Source organism: Sinohyriopsis cumingii, chromosome 17 (genome assembly GCF_028554795.1).
Source record: "Sinohyriopsis cumingii isolate HCF-2022 chromosome 17, ASM2855479v2, whole genome shotgun sequence".
In the NCBI taxonomy this organism is placed as follows: domain Eukaryota; kingdom Metazoa; phylum Mollusca; class Bivalvia; order Unionida; family Unionidae; genus Sinohyriopsis; species Sinohyriopsis cumingii.
Window position 1 is genome coordinate 69627952 of NC_142977.1, and position 21354 is coordinate 69649305.

General features: G+C 33.8%; 1 protein-coding gene across 3 annotated transcripts in view; it reads right to left on the minus strand.

Moving 5' to 3' along the window:
* LOC149779188 (acyl-CoA dehydrogenase family member 10-like) overlaps window positions 1-21354 on the minus strand; it is an 89801-nt gene that overhangs the window by 25646 nt on the left and 42801 nt on the right. For all 3 annotated transcript variants that reach the window (XM_089939759.1, XM_089939758.1, XM_089939760.1), the window contains exons 11-17: window positions 21095-21240; window positions 18489-18662; window positions 16663-16851; window positions 12322-12488; window positions 8675-8815; window positions 4426-4567; window positions 1749-1835 (exon numbers count right to left, since the gene is read on the minus strand). In XM_089939759.1, coding sequence (XP_089795885.1) covers window positions 1749-1835; window positions 4426-4567; window positions 8675-8815; window positions 12322-12488; window positions 16663-16851; window positions 18489-18662; window positions 21095-21240 — 1046 coding nt within the window. The remainder of the gene's footprint in view (window positions 1-1748; window positions 1836-4425; window positions 4568-8674; window positions 8816-12321; window positions 12489-16662; window positions 16852-18488; window positions 18663-21094; window positions 21241-21354) is intronic.

The window sequence follows — 21354 nt, forward strand, 5'->3', positions numbered from 1 at the left end:
CATGTTTAATCAATAAATTCTTATGAAGTGATTTTAAATGACAATATGAGAATAGCCAAAGTTGTCTGCCAATATAATCCTGCCTGGTGGCTTGGCATAGTAATTAACATGCCATATGTACTTGCTAATAAGTCTAGTCAAATTGCAAACAACATCGATCCTGATCTGTCATATTATGATGTTCCTGCAGACTATGGCTAAGTTCTAAAGATTATTCCTAACTAACTGCACATTATACAACAGCAGATCTGGGTCTGTGCAGTCTGCAGTTGGACTTGCCTTATAAGCAAGTATATATCGTATCTGAGTAACCCTTGCTACCTTACAAGTACTATCATACTGTGACACTGTTCATGGGAGACAAGTAAACCATGTTATATTAAGGTACTTTATACATAATATTAAACAATACAATGAGAATGATTTACATACTATTATTGAGAATAATTTACTTTCATAATATCTTTATTACAAAACTCAATACCGAGGCCAAGCTCAATACTGAGGCCAAGCTCAATACCAAGGCCAAACTCAATACCAATGTCAAACTCAATACCAAGGCCAAGCTCAATACCGATGTCAAACTCAATACCAAGGCCAAGCTCAATACCGATGCCAAACTCAATACCAAGGCTAAGCTCAATACTGAGGCCAAGCTCAATACCGAGGCCAAGCTCAATACCGATGCCAAACTCAATACCAAGGCCAAGCTGAATACCGATGCCAAACTCAATACCAAGGCTAAGCTCAATACCGAGGCCAAGCTCAATACCGAGGCCAAGCTCAATACCGAGGCCATAATCTTAAAATCTGATATTCATTCTTATGTAGAAAAACCTGAATTAAACAGATATAATCTAACCTTCATAGAAATTTAGGCTAGCTCAGTTGTCTGAGTGTAGAACTTGTAGTCAAAGGATAACAGGCTAAATACCCAACCACCTACAAATACCCACCAGGTTGGCTGCTTAATTGTGTCACTGGAAAAACATTTAAAACCAATTTTTCTCTATAACATAGCCAATATTGCATTAAAAGTGTCATTACCCCACCCACCTACAGCTTTGATATAATCTTAGTTACAGAACATCAAGTCTTGTGCAACTCAGATTGAGCTAGGTTCTCTGCATTGAAAGTATTAGGAGTATGAGACCATGTCTCATGGTATTGTTTGGAGTTAGCAATGGCTAATAAGCACTGTTTCTTGCATGTGCATTTATCCTTCTTTGTTATGATATTCTTGGAGTTCAAGAACTTGACTTGCACCTAAGTGAGGGCACCTTATACTGTGTTATCAATAGTACAATAAATAAGGTATCTAATGATGATAACAACAACATAATCTGGTTCTGAACAGTCAGGAACTTTGATAAAGTGAGATAAATTAAGTATCAGTAATAAAATGCAACCAAATGAATGATATCTATGATTATAAGTTTTTCCAGCAGGGTGTCATTATATTGCTTTATCTATAAATCACCTAGTATTTCATGGAATCAAAATGTACTACACATTTCTTCTGGCTCTGAATTTACAAAACTTTTTTAAAAATCTTGTGAAAGCTACACAGTATAAACTCTTAGCAGATAAAAATAAGTATTGGTTGAAAAAATTATTGTTTTCTTTTCAGCCTAAAGAATGAGCTAATCAGTGAATTTATCAGCTGTTTATGAAGCTGGTGTTGATTTTCCATCAGTACTGTATGTCCCTGAAAAATATATGGTTTGTGAAAGGTCACCAACAAATACCTGATGTCCACCACTTGTGTCCATTGATAATATAATAGTCTCCATCATGGACTATGGTGGACTGAATATTAGTGGCATCTGAAGAGGCTACCTATATTATAAGAAAAATCATAATCTTATTTTCAATTTTATTTTATTATCTGAAAATGCCAATGTTCAGAAAATTAATGATTACAAAGTATTTGAAATCATCCAAACCAATTAAAGGGGAATTATGTCTAAAGAAATGCCTTGGTGAACTATGACATAAAAATTACAGTGAAAGACTTGGAGGAATGTCCAATCAAATTTGAGAATTAAAATGATTAACATGCACATAATTCAATTATATTTTGAATCCACTACATAAAAGATGTTTATATTCAGGGCATTAGACATAAGACTATAAAAAACTTGTATTCAGGCATGAGACATGTTCTTACAAGACTACAGATGGACTTCTATTCAAGCATGAAACATGTTCATATAACACTATAGAAACTTTTACCCAGGCATGATACATGTTCTGATAAGACTATAGATACTGTATTCAGGCACGAGACATGTTCTAACATGATTAAAGCAATTTTTACTCAGGCTTGAGATAACGTGTCCTAATAAGACTATAGGAATCTATATTTAGGCATGTTACAGGTTCTAATAGGACTGTAGGAATCTATATTTAGTTATGTTACAGGGTCTAATAGGACTGTAGGAATCTATATTTAGGCATGTTACAGGTTCTAATAGGACTGTAGGAATCTATATTTAGTTATGTTACAGGTTCTAATAGGACTGTAGGAATCTATATTTAGGCATGTTACAGGTTCTAATAGGACTGTAAGAACCTATGATGATTCAGAATTTAAAGGTCAAATAGGCAGAAAATTGTTAATAAATATATTTTTCATGCTTTTCATAGAACAATGTTAAATTTGCAAATCATGTCCTGACTTATACTGTATAATTTACAACAAATGAATTCCTAAATTAAGCACAATATTTAGTAAAGAGTTAGATTATGCACAATCATTAATTGCATTAATTACATTGATTTAGCTTAAGAATTCTATAAGTATCGCTGTTTCTACATCTTTGTCCATACACATATAAAGCATGTGTGTGTGTGATTTAAACTTTTAAAATAGCTTGAACTGTAGTGTGACAGTTTGTAGTGATATCTAGGACTGGGGCATCATGCTGCAGTCAAGTAGCATCATGTCCCACCCAGTCACATTATCCTGACACCAGGCTGACCAGTTCTAACACTAACCTCTTACTGCTGAGTGCCATTTACGGCAGCAGTTGTTTGTATATTTTGTAAATTAAGCAATATAATTTTTAAAAATGAGTTAAGAATAGGCATAAACATAATCCTCCATATCTGACATAAAACACATTTCTATAAGTGATATTCTGAAAAATTAAACACATACAAAAGTATAGTAGATCAGTTAAAATTTAATTTCTTCTCAGTTTAAAAAGCATTAGTAATCAATTCTTCACTTAAAGACAGTGAAATTTCCTTAAACCATTATCCATACCCCACCTCTAAATGGTTACTTTTCTTGAGCCAGAACACATACAATGTTTCTCCTATGATAAAATGTGGACAAGGGTGGAGAGAACAGGTGCCAGCTTAAGACGTTTGTAAAACTGTAATGTGAGTGTCACTGGAAAAAATGTTTTCTTAACACATTAAACCCCAGCGATGACTTTACGGGGCAGGAGGTAGTAGCCTACTGCCAAGCTCTGTAGCGTCATGGTCATGCATGATACACTAAAGTGGATGGTATTATAGAAAGGTAGACAGATGTAGCTCTACAATGATACCAAATAATATGCAATATCTAGTTGCACTACAAAATACAGATAGCAAAAACTCATTTTTTGGACCTGTCTTTTTTTTACGCAAAATTTGCATGTAGTCGGAATCCAATTTTGTGTCCAGATTTTAGACTTTTTGGTCTCACATCTAAGACAAACCGGTATGAACTGCAAACAGACAGATGAGCCTTAGCAAAAAGTAGGACAAGATGGGCATTTGGAATAAAGAGTGGTCTCCATATGAAAATAATGGTTCCGTTTAGCAAAAAAAACAAAACAATTCCAACTTTTACCCTTCTGCTGATGCGTGAGTCAAATAGCCAACGAAAAACGATGTTTCTAACACAACTAGGCAGTATGTTATTGAAAGATGACCAGGGATTTGGTGTTTTCGAGTCTATTCAGAAATAGCTTTCAAAATGTGTTTCCTACTCTATTTTCAGGCAAAAATGGCAAAAACCTCCAGGGGTTAATGTGTTAATTAAAAAAATGTGCCAAATTTTATGAGACTAGTAGATGTTGCTGATCAGGTGAGAAATATGAGATATGAACAATTTTCAAATCTCAAATATATAAATATTAGATGTGCATGTGCACATCTTCATGAATAATGCCAACTGCAACCTGAAGTATGCAACACATGACATATACTATTATTCAACTAATTTTATAATAATATTATTCAACTTGTATCATAACAATGCCATTCAACTCAGTGAAAAGATTTACTTTTTAATGAACAACTATTTTGAGATACTCAGCATATGGGACCTACATTAGGCTCTGTCATTCCAGTATATGGGACCTACATTAGGCTCTGTCATTTCAGTATATGGGACCTACATTAGGCTGTCATTCCAGTATATGGGACCTACATTAGGCTCTGTCATTCCAAAGCATGACCTTATCTTGCCCTCCAACAAGGGGTGTAACCACTCTTTCTTCTGCTGTTCTGTCCCAAACCTCACTAAAGTCTCCATGTTTCCTGTATCAGGGGCTGCACAATTGAACACCTAAATGCAGGTTAAACAAAGTATAAATAGTATTCTGATAGATAGATAGATAGATAGATACATAGATAGATAGATAGATCTATTACAAAAACTCTTTTGGGAAACTTTGTGTAAATGTAAATATAACATTCTTAATTATGTTACATAAACATTTGCGACTGTTTGCAAATGGCTATGAAGCTGTAACTTTTACCAAATAATTTTCCAAATTTAAAACAAATTACAAGCAAAAACATAAATCCCACTAATGAGAAATTTTATGTATTATGACAAAATAAAAGAGGGTGATATAACATGACAGGCACAAGCACTTATTTTGCAAGCGTATCTCTCTCTCTCACACTCTCTCTCTCTCTCTCTCTCTATATATATATATATATATATATATATATATAATATAGTGTGACCCTGCTATAACACACTCCATTAAAACATGAATTCAGATATAACACAGTCATCGTGTGGCTTCTGAAATTTTATATTCATGTATTTTTCTTGTACACAGAAAAATTCTTTCTTAAAAAAAATCGCAAAAAGTTTATTATCATTTTGGGGAAGAGATCACATATGAATAATACAAGATGATTGTGACATGGCTCCTGAAATTTTCTTGTACACGAAAAAGTTTTTCTTGTTTAAAGTATAAAAAATAATGTATAAAACGTTTATATATACTGGGATTGCATAGGTCTTCACCAATGTCACCACCTGCGATTGTTTTTTCCTTATTGGTAGCCAAATAAACCATCTGGCACTTTTTTTATTATTGGTGACATTGTTGGCTGTTTAAACTTGTATATATAACCATTGGTTTGGAGTGGAGAAATTCAGAGGCCCTATGAAAGGTAGCTGCAAACATAATATAAAATGCACTGAAATTTATCTATTGTTACGTAAACAAATTCTTTGTCCATATTGACAAGCCATCTTAACAGTGCATTGTTTTTTATTGTTGTTGTAGGGTTTAACGCCATTTTTCAGCACATGATAGGCTATACATGGTGGCCAGTATTAATGGTGGAGGAAGAACCCTGCAAAACCCCAGAAAGAACCATCAACCAGCGAGAAGCTACTGGCAAGCTTTCTCACATACCCATATTGGCCGAATCCGAGACTCGAACCCATGCAGACAGAGATGAGATGGCAGTAATCCGTAATGGAGAGCAATTTAGACCACTTGGCCACTCGGGGCCCCTCTAACAGTGCATTGTTATATCATAATCCGCTTATGTTGACATCTAGCATGAGTATTGTATGTTGTGAGATATCTGCTTTTTTGTTGTTGAAATTTCTGGTAGTGGAGATCAACTGGACAAGATATTTTCTCATAATCTATATTGCGTCGGATTTTCAGCCGCTTGCTAGTGATTAATATATTTACACTGGCCGACATTTGTATGTGGATGGTAAATAAAATTCCTCTTCTTTTCACTCAGAATTAAATCCTTCAGGGCACTCACACTGTCAGTAGTAATCCCTGTCATCAGACCAGAACAACTGTGTCTCTTTCATCTGTTGACCCTTTGTTAAATTTCTGATGTTATGCTTTTTCACTAAATTCAGACCTATATGACATGTGACAAAATTATTGAATATTTTAAGTCTGTGTGTGTGTGCATATTTTCGATGGAATTGCTTGTATTTTGCATTCAATGAATGTGTTGAGATTTGCCAGTAAGTACACAGTGCTGATACTCTATTCTTGCTATACATTAGACATGTATATATAAACAGTATACATGGATATGTACCAATCCATAGTTCTATAAATAAAGTAAAATATTATATATGCCTTCTCTGTTTTTAATACAGGTGTATTTCTCATTTAATATGCATCAATTTAAGATGGTAACTGTGCCAATGAAGCACATATTTTACTGCCCGCATTAATTACCTACCCCCCTGCCAATTGTTTGGGTACATGCATCATTTTCTTCAGCTAAATGACCTGGCTGCTCATAACACAGTTTAGTCTATAACATGGTTGGGTTCTATATATGGCTCCCAACTACTGTGTCATAGTGGGGTCATACTATATATATATATATATATATATATATATATATATATATATATATACCACATACATTAAAAATAACATGGCATTTAAAGTGATGGCATAATGGTATAAAGCATATTGATATACCAATACTATTAGTATATCAAATTGTGATCTGCCCATGTTGCAATAATATTCATATAAAACATTCTCTCTCAACCATGTGCTAGTGTGCTACTGATTCTAGATCAATGATGAATTTCCACACATTAATCATTAGTGACATGAAAAAAACAATAAAAACGTGGTAATAATCCTGGTTTTCTAAATAAATTGGATGGGGTACACAATTTCATCGCAATCCTATCTGCTTTCTGTTCTTCCCTCCGTTTTCATAGATAACGTATAAAAAAAAACTACCCAGAAATCTGGAGTGAAAGAAATTTTTTTTGTGGTGGATGAAAAACATGAAATTAAACTTACACCGTGTAACCAATAAGAATACGTTTTGTTGTAACAGTATGTGTGCATTGATTTTCTTGTGATTTATCTATAGTGTTTAAAGTTGCCAACTCTGTCAACATTATATGGTAAATTTCTTGGTTACGTAGTACACATACTGTGATGTATTTAATGTTTTGTTGTTGTTTTTGAAACCGATTATAATGTTCCAAAAAATTATTAATTACATACGAACACCCCCCACCACCCGACCAGCGTAGCAACATAAAGATGAAAACCTATGAAAAGACAAGCATAGAGAATTTTCGCTTGTGATGTCCAACGATATCTCTGGATATATGAATGAATGAATGATGGTAAAAGTTAAGTCAAACCACCCACAGGATGGGAGAGAGAGAGAGAGAGTTTTTAAAGTCAAACAGACCAGAGAGATAAAGAGAGAGCTTGTGGTCTGTGATACTGTTACTAAAGCAGAATAATGACTTAGGGCAATTGTAAATATATTAAAATATTTTAATTACCTCTTGTTGGTTTGTCATTTTGCTTAGTTTATATTCCACATTAAATTCCATGCAATGATATGTGATGACTGAGCGTTCATGTGAATGCCATAGCTAACCATGTGTTTATAGTGCTCTACTTTCTTCATTAAAACCCTTGTTCATGTTTAAAACATAAGTGTGTATTATATTGATTTAATCAATGTGAAGAAAAATAGAAACTAAAAAAGGAAAACAATTAACTTATCAATAAGCAAAGGTGATTGTGAATAGCCACAAAAGGAACAGAACTACATTTTGTAGTGGACACACTCGACAGCGATGTGAAATTCACTCTGTCAATACACAGCTGCCTGTAGTAAATCTGAACTCTGTTCAAAGGGCAAATATATGTATTTGTATGTATCAATGATATGCCACTTGTATACATTTTTCATTAAAAGGAAACTCAGCAGCAATCCTGTTTCCTTTTAATGAAAAGTTTATGCATCTCGTGGTATATCATTGATACAGTGTACATACTAATATATATATATATATATATATATATATATATATATATATATATATATATATATATATATATATATATATATATATATATACTGTCATTCTATGAAAGAACATGCAAACTGGGGAATCTGACAGGATCACAAAAATATCTAAAGTGCAAACCATAGTTAAAAAAATTATTCAGATAATCATCATGACTTTTACTCTGCCGCAAAAAATCCCACAAATTCTTTACAACATATGTCAATGACAAGGACTGTACTGCCATTTTCAGTAACTGAAACACACTTATGCTACAAAAAAGCACAATGGGGCATGTGTTCCATTTTTATATTGAAGAAAAAATATGCAGCCTAATATACAAAAATACCTGAAGACTAACATTCTTTCTTGCAAGATGTTGATACAGTGAAGGGGATAACAATTCCTAACACAAATAAACAAAACTTGTTTAGGTCATTTAAACTTTCATATAACCAGCCAAATGTTTGGACTTAAAACAAATACAGTAAATCCTAATTACGAAGTGGATGTTAATGCATACTCCATGCTACACTTAACCAGGTCATAATTGCAGAAGTTGTCCCAGATATAAGCTTGATAATGTGAGAAGATGAAAAGTTTGATAAATACCCTGGGTGACATTGGATATCGACCCATTTCTTCACAGATGAAGGCATATTCAACATTTGTCAGGCCAGCACCATACTTTCCTTCTGGATCTGATTCTCTTGGTAAAAACAAATTCCATAACCCTACAGACTTAGCTTTTTCCTGAAAATTGAAAAGAATGAAAATGATTTTGAAATTTACATGGCTGTGATGTAACCTAGTATGATGGCTATGGACACTTTTGAAATTCCAATATCAAATATTTTTGAAACTTACAACCTCAATTTTACATGATGAAAATTATGTAATATCTTGAGGTAAACAGTATAATTTCTAGACTGTCACTGAACACAAATTCCCTCCAAAATAAAATATTGGATGACATAAAAACACGATTCTGGTCCAATCTCTGCAATAATCACATACAGTGACAAATATCTTGAAAATTCAATTAATCTCTTTAATAACATGCATATTCGAATGCACGGAATAATGCAGGATATAATACTTGTTGTTATGTATATCTGATTTATTCATATTTTTTTTAATTCAATTGTTTGTCAGTTTTAATTTTTTTATTCTATTATATGCTATTATAATGCAAATTTATTCACTGGAGATGATATTTTTCCAGAAAATTGGTTGACTTGAATCATTCTTTTCATAAGCACCAGGTGTTGGCCTAAATGCTGACCTTGATTCAAAATTAGCAAACAAAGTTCTATTTTTATTTTAAAATGATTGGTTGTTGTCAAGGTCATGATGGGGCTTTGGCTTTGAAATGCAAACAACTTTTTTATTTTTTTTTTCTTAGAGAAAATTATTGGTCTAATCAAGCCCATATTCTGTGTATGTGATATAATCATGATCACGTGACCCCCTTCTGATTTTGCAACTTGGGGGAATTTCGAAACTGCATCTTGTAATAAAATATAACCTTTGTTTTAGAGAAAGAGATCTTAGTTTTTTTTACACTGATGTCAAGTTAGTTTGTTGTAGCCAGATTTTGAGCGACAGTTTTCTTCAGAACAGTTGGATTTCAAAAGGATTAATTCCTTTTTCTCTGGAAATATTTTAAGGAGTGCTCACACCGAAATTTTGGAAAGACATTGCTTACAAATTAAATTTGGATTTCCAACACCAGAGTGCCATTATTTGTATTTCTACAAGGAACTGTGGGGCCCCGAGTGGCCGAGTGGTCTAAAGCGCTCACCGTTCTGGATCGCTGCCATCTCACCTCTGTCTGCGTATGTTCGAGTCCAAGGCTCGGCTAGCGTGGGTACGTGGGAAAGCCTGCCAGTAGCTTCTTGTGGGTCGGTGGTTCTTTCCTGGGTTTTCCAGGGTTCTTCCTCCACCAGTTATACTGGCCGCCATATATGGCCTATCTTGTGCTGAAAATGGCGTTAAACCCTAGAACAACAACAACAACAACAAGAAGGAACTGTAGATAAGTACAGTATTGACCACAGCATATGTTATCATCATCCATCTTGGATTTTACATCAGGATTAAACTTGAAATTATTAGAACATTTGTTACTAGGACTTTTTCAAAATAATTTGTGGATTATTCTTAGATCATTTTTGGATTTGATTGCTGAAACTGTAAGTTCTTCTCCTTTTTTCATTTTTACAGAATTTTTCCAGGAAAATAAATTATTTGTTAAATTTTAAAAAGCTTGCTGTTTTTACTCTTTCTGTGTTACTCTTTATTTGAACCTAAACCCGTAACATTGTAAAAAATATAGGTATAAAAATATAGGTAAATTAAAAATTTGTTCTACCTATGTGCAAGACCAATAGGCATGTAGTTAAATCATCAATACCATGCTAACCAATATGCATCGAAGTTAAATTATATACCACACTGACAAAAAGGCACTTAAGTTAAACCTGAAATCTACTTGTCTTCAATTTCTATCTTTATCCTTTTAAAAGGTGAAAATGAAGACAAATCTGCAAAAGGGATAGTTGTTCCATTAATTTTAATGATTTACTGTAAATCAGAATGTTTTCACAAACAAAAACAATTTTTGAAACTTTTATGAGTAAATTGAACTGATCAGTTAATAGTGTTATATAACACATGGCTAAAGCTTCTTGAGTTGTGATTAATGAAACTTAACGAAAAAATTATGCTTGTTTTCCTCAAGAGTCTACATTGCCAACATTCTATGTGATCTATACCATCTCAGAATGTACAGTGCAGAACTGCAGCCTTTTATATTTGCTAAATTATGTTTTAAAGCTGTATTATCTTGTAAAACAACAAAAACAAGTTATTGTCACAACATGATTCTGTTGATCTCCCAATGAATAATGGTGAAAATATTTAGAACAAAGGTACACCTGAGTCAAATGTAAATCTACTATACAGCCAAATATAAAGGTACCCTGTGTCAAATGTAAATCTACTATACAGCCAAATATAAAGGTACACCTGAGTCAAATGTAAATCTACTATACAGCCAAATATAAAGGTACCCTGAGTCAAATGTAAATCTACTATACAGCCAAATATAAAGGTACCCTGAGTCAAATGTAAATCTACTATACAGCCAAATATAAAGGTACCCTGAGTCAAATGTAAATCTACTATACAGCCAAATATAAAGGTACCCTGAGTCAAATGTAAATCTACTATACAGCCAAATATAAAGGTACACCTGAGTCAACTGTAAATCTACTATACAGCCAAATATAAATGTACACATGAGTAAATACAAAAGTTACACCATAGTCAAATAAAAGAAGAGGGGAACTAAAATGTCATGTACATGAATATATAATTAAATAAGGTGAGTTTATTATTTCCAGTATATTATTTGTCATGCATTCAATTCAAAAAAAGTGTAAATCAGACATGAAAATTATTATGAAAACACTTGCAGAGTTTTATCTTTTGATTAAAAAGAAAATATCACCAGAGAAAATATTAGCATAAGAAATGTATTATTCTGTGTAAAAATGGAACTCAGGAGTGAAAGTACAAGTAGGTGCAAAATTCTGTGAAGTTTTCTTCACAATGTGCAAAGTCATCAAAAGACATATGGCTATGCCACTTCCTTCATGACTGCAGAAGAATAACAATTATATACTATCTTAAATGACTTTTTCATTTTACTTTGAATAAAGTTTGATATTGTACAAACACAGCAAATTGCATTTACCTGAAACTAGATAAAATATAAAAAATAAGTTATGACATAAATGACAGCTTGAAAATAAAAAAGATATAAATCAGGAAAGGAAAAATGAACACAACTGTACTACACTATACAGTATTAGCTTTATGTATTTCAAACTTAAGCACCACCTCATATTTGATACCATGTCCTTAAGGAGTTGATCTGGTTTGTTTGTTGGTTATTTTCTTCCTTTTCTTCTTTCCTTACAAAGATAACTTCACGTGTCAATTTCATGTTACATCTTTCAAGTCAAAGATATCTTCAAAAATAGAACCTAAAAACCCATATCAGTAGCTTTTCTACATGTAGATGCACACAGAACATAATGGGATGGCCAATGATATATCTATAAAACAGCCAGTCTGAACAGAGTCAAATCAAGCAACACTAAATAACATCATACTGCATGTTTAGTTTCTAATTTATGGGCTGAGTTAGAAGACTAATTCTAACATTCTACAACACATGGTGTTTTAATTACCTGTAGCTCTTTCAAAGGAGGAAACTCTTGCCATTTCTTCTCAGATAAACTGTGCTTAATAAACTCTGTCTCCAATGGCACAATAAAGGTTCTAATAAAGTCCTTGACCTTGGTATGAAGGTCACGGGCTCGGGATGGCAATGCTTCCACACTGACTGCTATCTCTCCTAAAGTAAAAGGAATTTTTAAAAAAAAGAAAACATACAGATATAAATTGAAAATAAAATTCAAAGATTTATTTTAAAAAAAGGTATTTTGAAACAAACATTTTTAGACTAAATAAATGTTAGTCTGCAGTGCTCCAAAGAATGTAGAGGGCATATTCCAGTGTCACATAACAACATTATAACTTCAAGTATTATAACTGTACTAAGTTGGGCTAAGATGACGTACAGCTCTGTAAAACAGTAAGACTGAAATACCAGATGCAATACTGTAAAATTAGATTCAGTAGTAAGAATGAAATATTTGATGCAATACTGTAAAATTAGATTCAATAGTAATACTGAAATATCAGATGCAATACTCTAACATTAGATTCAACAGTAAGACTGAAATATCTGATGCAATACTGTAACATTAGATTCAACAGTAACACTAAAATATTTGATGCAATACTGTAAAATTAGATTCAACAGTAATACTGAAATACCAGATGCAATACTGTACATTAGATTCAACAGTAAGACTGAAATATCTGATGCAATACTGTAACATTAGATTCGACAGTAACACAAATATTTGATGCAATACTGTAAAATTAGATTCAACAGTAAGACTGAAATACCGGATGCAATACTGTAACATTAGATTCAGCAGTAAGACTGAAATACCTGATGCAATACTGTAACATTAGATTCAACAGTAACACTGAAATATTGGATGCAATACTGTAACATTAGATTCAACAGTAACACTGAAATATCGGATGCAATACTCTAACATTAGATTCAACAGTAAGACTGAAATATCTGATGCAAAACTGTAACATTAGATTCAACAGTAAGACTGAAATATCAGATGCAAAACTGTAACATTAGATTCAACAGTAAGACTGAAATACCTGATGCAATACTGTAACATTAGATTCAACAGTAAGACTAAAATATCAGATGCAATACTGTAACATTAGATTCAACAGTAAGACTGAAATATCAGATGCAATACTGCAATATTAGATTCAACAGTAACACTGAAATATCAGATGCAATACTGTAACATTAGATTCAACAGTAAGACTGAAATACCTGATGCAATACTGTAAAATTAGATTCAGCAGTAAGACTGAAATATCTGATGCAATACTGTAACATCAGATTCAACAGTAAGACTGAAATATCAGATGCAAAACTGTAAAATTAGATTCAACAGTAACACTGAAATAATACTGTAACATTAGATTCAACAGTAACACTGAAATAATACTGCAACATTAGATTCAACAGTAACACTGAAATATCGGATGCAATACTGTAACATTAGATTCAACAGTAACACTGAAATATCGGATGCAATACTGTAACATTAGATTCAACAGTAACACTGATTAGATTCAACAGTAACACTGAAATACCTGATGCAGTACTGTAACATTAGATTCAAATGATTTTAATAATCATATGTTATGGCTAAAATGATTCTGAGTCAAGAAGAGTTATCAATTTGGTGTGATTGAGTCAAGAAGAGTTATCATTTTAGTGTGATTGAGTCAAGAAGAGTTATCATTTTAGTGTGATTGAGTCAAGAAGAGTTATCATTTTGGTGTAAGGACAAAAATAATTTCCAGATTTTAATTCCTACAGATTGCAACCTCTGGAAAATGTATGTTCAGGCTTCATTCATGGGATATATATATATATATATATATATATATATATATATATATATATATATATATATATATATATATATATATATATTAACTCCTTTGCTTTAATATTAAAACTTTTATAACTGGACATATTAATCAGACTAATACCCATCACAACTTAACTAAATCATGTGCTCTGCTATGACTCAAATACTTAGTACTAATTGACTGGCTTGGATAATCTGCACTACCTGACTGACTTGAATACTTAAGTCAGCACTATATGACTGAATGAGTACAATTTGACTGACATAAATGCTCAGCAGCTTAGCTGACACGAATCCTCAGCAGCTTAGATGACATGAATCCTCAGCAGTACTTAGCTGACATGAATCCTCAGCAGTACTTAGCTGACATGAATCCTCAACTGTACTTAGCTGACATGAATCCTCAGCTGTACTAAGCTGACATGAATCCTCAGCTGTACTTAGCTGACATGAATCCTCAACTGTACTTAGCTGACATGAATCCTCAGCTGTACTAAGCTGACATGAATCCTCAGCTGTACTTAGCTGACATGAATTCTCAGAACAGTTTTAATGATATGAATAGTCTGCACTACATGGCTGAATATTCAGTACCATTTGACTGACATGAATATTCAGCATTACTTGATGCATTGAATACTCAGTACAATTTATTTAGCATGAATAGTCAGCACTACATGACCGAATACTCAGTACCACTTAGCTGACTTGAATACTCAGCACCATTTGTCCATCATGAATACTCAACACTATCTGACTGACATGAATAGTCAGCACACTATGGCAGACTTGAATACATCATACAATTTGAAGGACGTAAATACTCAACGCTACTTAACTGACATGAAAGTGCAGGACTACTTGGCTACTTAACACCAACTGAATCAGATGAATATTCAGCACCACATAATTCACATGAATACTCAGCACCACTTAGCTGATATGAATACTTAGTACTAGCTAACTCAAATGAATACTCTTCAACACTGGACTCACATCAATACTCAGCACCAGTTTGCTATGGGTACTCATTACCATTTGATTGACCTTAAAACTCAACACCACTTGGCTGCCTTGAATAGTACCCAGCATAGCCTGAATAACTGCAGTACTCAATATGTATTTGACTGGCTGGAATCTTCAGTATATATTTGACTGGCTGGAATCTTCAGTATGTATTTGACTGGCTGGAATACTCATTATGTTTTGACTGGCTGGAGTACTCAGTATGTATTTGACTGGCTGGAATACTCAGCACTACTTGAATGGCTGGAATACTCAGTATGTATTTGACTGGCTGGAATAATCAGCACTACTTGGCTGGCTGAACTACTCAGTATGTATTTGACTGGCTGGAATATTCAGTATGTATTTGACTGGCTGGAATACTCAGGATATTTTGACTGGCTGGAATACTCAGTATGTATTTGACTGGCTGGAATACTCAGTATGTATTTGACTAGCTGGAACACTCAGTATGTATCTTGAATATTACCCAGCATAGCCTGAATAACTGCAGTACTCAATATGTATTTGACTGGCTGGAATCTTCAGTATATATTTGACTGGCTGGAATCTTCAGTATGTATTTGACTGGCTGGAATACTCGGTACTACTTGACTGACTGGAATACTCAGTATGCATTTGACTGGCTGGAATCCTCAGCACTACATGACTGTCTGAAATACTCAGTATGTAGCTGACTGGCTGGAATATTCAGTATGTAGTTGACTGGATGGAATGCTCAGTATGTATTTGACTGACTGGAATCATCAGCACTACTTGACTGGCTGGAATACTCAGTATGTAGTTGACTGGCTGGAATACTCAGTATGTATTTGACTGACTTGAATCCTCAGCACTACTTGACTGGCTGGAATACTCAGTATGTAGTTGACTGGCTGGAATACTCAGCACTACTTGACTGGCTGGAATTATCATCACTACTTCAGAGACTTGAACACTCAGCACTGGACTGACATGAATGTTTAGCCCAACTTGACTCACTCAAATGCTTAGCACTGCCATACTAATTTGAATACTCAGCACTACTTGACTGGCTGGAATACTCAGTATGTAGTTGACTGGCTGGAATACTCAGTATGTAGTTGACTGGCTGGAATACTCAGCACTACTTGACTGGCTGGAATTATCATCACTACTTCAGAGACTTGAACACTCAGCACTGGACTGACATGAATGTTTAGCCCTACTTGACTCACTCAAATGCTTAGCACTGCCATACTAATTTGAATACTCAGCACCATCTACCTCACTTGCTCAGACTTGTGTAAGGCAATCCTCAAAAACTTTAAACTACCAAAAACCAGAAGCAAAATTTCTTCCTTCATCATTCTGAGTTTTCTTAGTTCGACTGTAATAACACAATGTCTATAAAATAGAGTTATCTTTCTATATTATTCTTTCTATATCATTAAACCTTGTATGTTCCTGAGAATTTAAAATTTACAACGAATGCCCTACCTATATTTGTTACAGACTTTGTTTTTGTGGATGAAGAAAAAGCAGACCGTCTATTTATTTTTGATGTTATCATTTTTTCCTGCTGTGTATTTAAATTGAGTTTGCTTTTAGAAGCTACTTCCCAAGCTGCATTTGCCATTTTCTCAGCATTGGCTCCAATTTTCTCTGAATCTTCAGACTTTCCTTGACCTGATGAAAAGATTTTATTTATACATAAATACACAGAAAAAGTATGAAAAGTACTTTAAATCATAACTGTTTTTACTGTCATCCAAATTTCATAAATCATTAAATCTGTTATTTTACTGGCATAATTATTTTGCAATTTTACAAATTCTATCACAGTATATAACAGAGAGAAGAAAATGTACATGAAAATAAGCTGTCTTGCAAATTTAAAAATGGTTCTTAAAAATTTCAGTTTCTTCATACAGTATATTTTATTTGTAAGAAACAAAGTAAAAAGAAAGCAGCCAGTGTCAATAAAAGGTAGAAAAGTACAAGTAAGGAATATTAATGTTAAGGCATTTATTTTCATGATTTCACTTCATTATTTCTCTGAAGATATCTTTCTGATATTTTAGATTTTCTACAATTAGTCTCTAACATGTAATATAATTCAAGGGTCATACATTTTACAATTGATCAGATAAAAAAAATATGTTGTTTCACAAAAATACAATTGGCATAAGATATGACCAATCACAACAGGCTTGAAAAAAAGTTAACTGTATTGCATAAATTCACATTATAACATAAGTAAATATAAACTTATGTTTTTGGTGTCTGACTGGGATAAAACATAAAAATGGTCTACAACTGAGGCTATAAATGTTGATTTGCATCCAGGAGATGACTCAAAATGCTAATTGGCATTTGATTCTTTAACTGCAACTCAGCTAAATGAACACTAGTGTGTACAGTTAGCTGAACACATACTAGTGTGTACAGTCAGGAGAATGCAGACTAGTGTGTATAATCAGTTGAGTACAGATTAGCATGTACAATCAGTTGAATGCATACTAGTGTGTACAGTCAGCCAAGTGCAGACTAGTGTGTACAGTCATCTGAATGCATACTAGTGTGTACATTCTACTGAAATCATACTAGCATGTACAATCAGTTGAATGCATACCAGTGTACAGTCAGCCGAGTGCAGACTAGAGTGTACAGTCAACTGAATGCATACTAGTGTGTACAGTCAGCTGAAATCATACTAGCATGTACTATCAGTTGAATGCATACTAGTGTGTACAGTCAGAAGATTGCAGACTAGTGTGTACAGTCAGCCAAGTGCAGACTAGAGTGTACAGTCAGCAAAGTGCAGACTAGTGTGTAGTCAGCTGAAATCATACTAGCATGTACAGTTAGTTTAATGCATACTAGTGTGTACAGCCAGCCAAGTGCAGACTAGTGTGTACAGTCAGCAAAGTGCAGACTAGTGTCTACGGTCAGCTGAAATCATGCTAGCATGTACAATCAGTTGATTGCATACTAGTGTGTAGAGTCAGTAAAGTGAAGACTATTGTGTACAGTCAGCTGAATGCATACTAATGTGTACAGTCAGCTGAAATCATACTAGCATGTACAATCAGTTGAATGCATACTAGTGTGTACAGCCAGCTGAATGGATATTAGTGCATACAGTCAGATGAATGCAGCCTAGTGTGTACAGTCATCAGTTGAATGCAAATCAGCATAGTCCATCTTCACTGAATACCATATCTGTGTTTGCTATCCCAGTTGAATGCAAATATGGCATCTTGGTATTTACCCTATGTTCCAATAATGTCAAAAAATAAGCACATGGAAAATCTCAAACTGACCCAGAGTTGCTCTTTTGTAAATTCCTTGCATCACTGCAGCAAACTTGAAGAAAGTAAAAACAATATAGAAGTCCCAGTTGTGTATGGATGGTATGTTCATTCTATGGCAGTAGTCATCAAGTATTTCCTGCTCTGTTGGAATTCCTAGCTCTTGCAAGTTTACTCCCCTGAATGCTGTTATACAAAAGAACCTGATGAGAATGAGAATTTTGATACTATACTCATTATTAATAACATAAAAACCTATAAATTGGTAGAAAATCTGTTTTTTCTGGATTTTTTAAGTTTTTCTTTTTTCCACTATCCCCAGCTCCACCTTTAGGGGTGTGGATAGATCCATATCCTTTCTGAAAACCAATCTGCACATCAATAAAATATATAATGCACATCAAAAGACTGAGTTCTAAAACATTTCATGGGTTTTATTTCTTTTGATATTGATGGAGGCTTTTTTTGCATTTATGTATACATGTACACACCAATGAATGCAAGAAAAGAATTACACATTCTTGATTTTGTTTCATACAAGATTATCTGGCTTAAGATCTTTCATACAAGCATATGATAATCAAGGTTCTTACTGATCATGAGAACTTTCATACATGTGTACAATAATCAATGTTCTCAGGCTTTGAGACTTTTTATACAAGTGTACAATCATCAAATTTCTCAGATCATGAGACCTTTCATACAAACATGCAATCACCATGATTCTCAATGCAGGGGACACTTCAAATAAAACTGCAAGAATTAAGTTTCTCGGGGCATGAGACTTTTCAGTTAAGCATGCAATCATCATGATTCACAGTTAACAGTGCATGGGAACTATCATAAATGCATACAATCAAGGGATTCTCCTGGCATTTCATAGCAATCCTTGAGCACCAAAGATTCAAGCCTACATTCACTTATGTTGAATTGAAGCCATGTAACAAATGATCATTTAAATATTTCAAGAAATATAGACATCATGATCATTGCATTGGGAAAACAAATCATATTTTCCACATAATTTATGAAATAATTTGATATTTATATAGCTACATAATTACATTTTATCTTGTTGTGACCATGAAGTTATGGCAAAGGACATAACTATATTATGTGCACAGCATCCAGCCATGATACCTACCTGGGCAAAGGACATAACTGTGTTATGGGATACAGCATCCAGCTATGATACCTACCTGGGCAAAGGACATAATTATGTTATGTGACACAGCATCTAGCCATGATACATACATGGGCAAAGGACATTATGTTATGTGACACAGCATCTAGCCATGATACATACATAGGCAAAGGACATAACTGTGTTATGTGACACAGCATCTAACCATGATACCTACCTGGGCAAAGGACATAACTGTGTTATGTGATACAGCATCTAGCCATGATACCTACCTGGGCAAAGGACATAACTGTGTTATGTGACACAGCATCTAGCCATGATAACTACCTGGGCAAAGGACATAAACATGTTATGTGACACAGCATCTAGCCATGATACATACCTGGGCAAAGGACATAAATATGTTATGTGACACAGCATCTAGCCATGATACCTACCTGGGCAAAGGACATAACTATGTTATGTCACACACCATCTGCCATGATACCTACCTGGGCAAGTTTCATCAACTTTTATCTTACTATTACAAAGTCATTTGTGCAACAAGCATTTTAAGAAAAAATGTTAAATAAATAATTTTAAGTAACATTTCTTGTCATATTGGTCTATTCTATTTTTTTAAAATAGTGACACATAAAAAGGCAAACTAAATCAAGGGAGGTAAACTTTCTGAGCTTGAACTGCAGAGAAATGCCTTTAAATCAGCCAATAGATTGCCTGCACCCCAAAACTAGGGTATGTAAATATTAGTCAATCATCATATTATTAGATGAAAGGAATTGTTCTCAGTTATATATGTGCTTTTTATAGCTCTTATTTTCTCAAAACCATTTACAATTCAATAATGTCAACACAATGAAAAAAGATTCCAGACTTTGTTAAATAATGTCATAACATAACTTTTTGGGCTTTTCCAAAAGGCTAATAGAACAAAATACAAGAAGTGCCTTCATCCAAGAAACAAGTTAGTTTATGTAACTGAAGCAAAGACAGAAGGAAAATTAGAATCTCTAACTATCTTAAGTAACAGAAACACTGTAGGTATGAAATGTTAGAAACACCCAAAAATGTCCTCTATTTTAACAATGATTTTTGACATGATTTTCTTGGGGCAAGTAAATAATGACCTTCCAAAGGTATATGGAATATGGTGATCAAAGTAAAGTGAATAACTGCTAAGATAATCAAGTTATAAAAAAATGATACCCATTACTGAAGTAGTGAGTCATGAAAACCAATGACCTGTGTGACTTGTATTTTACATGCATTATAAAATTAATTAACCTAAAACTGCCATATCTACAGACACAGAGAAACAATTGTTCATCACACACACACACACACACACACACACACACACACACACAAACACAGACATCCTCGATGACTGATCTTGACGAAATACAAATGATTCCATAGAATTTGTGGTAGACCCAAGTTATGTAACAAGTAATAACTTTTAAAAGTATCTTACAAGACCAATTTGTAGTTCCAGGGGGAGCGTGGTGGCTCATGCACAGAATGGCCAGGTCAGTCAAAGGGTCACCAATGGTTGACAATTCCCAGTCCAATACACCTATCACTTCTGGTCTCTCAGGATGGAAAATTACATTGCCAAGCCTGCAAGGGAATTAGTGAACTTTATATTCATCTGTGTCTGAGATGATCAAATTTCTGCATGCAGTATCCTTTGCGCTAATTTGAAATTTGCCCAATGTCAGTGTCTGACTTGTT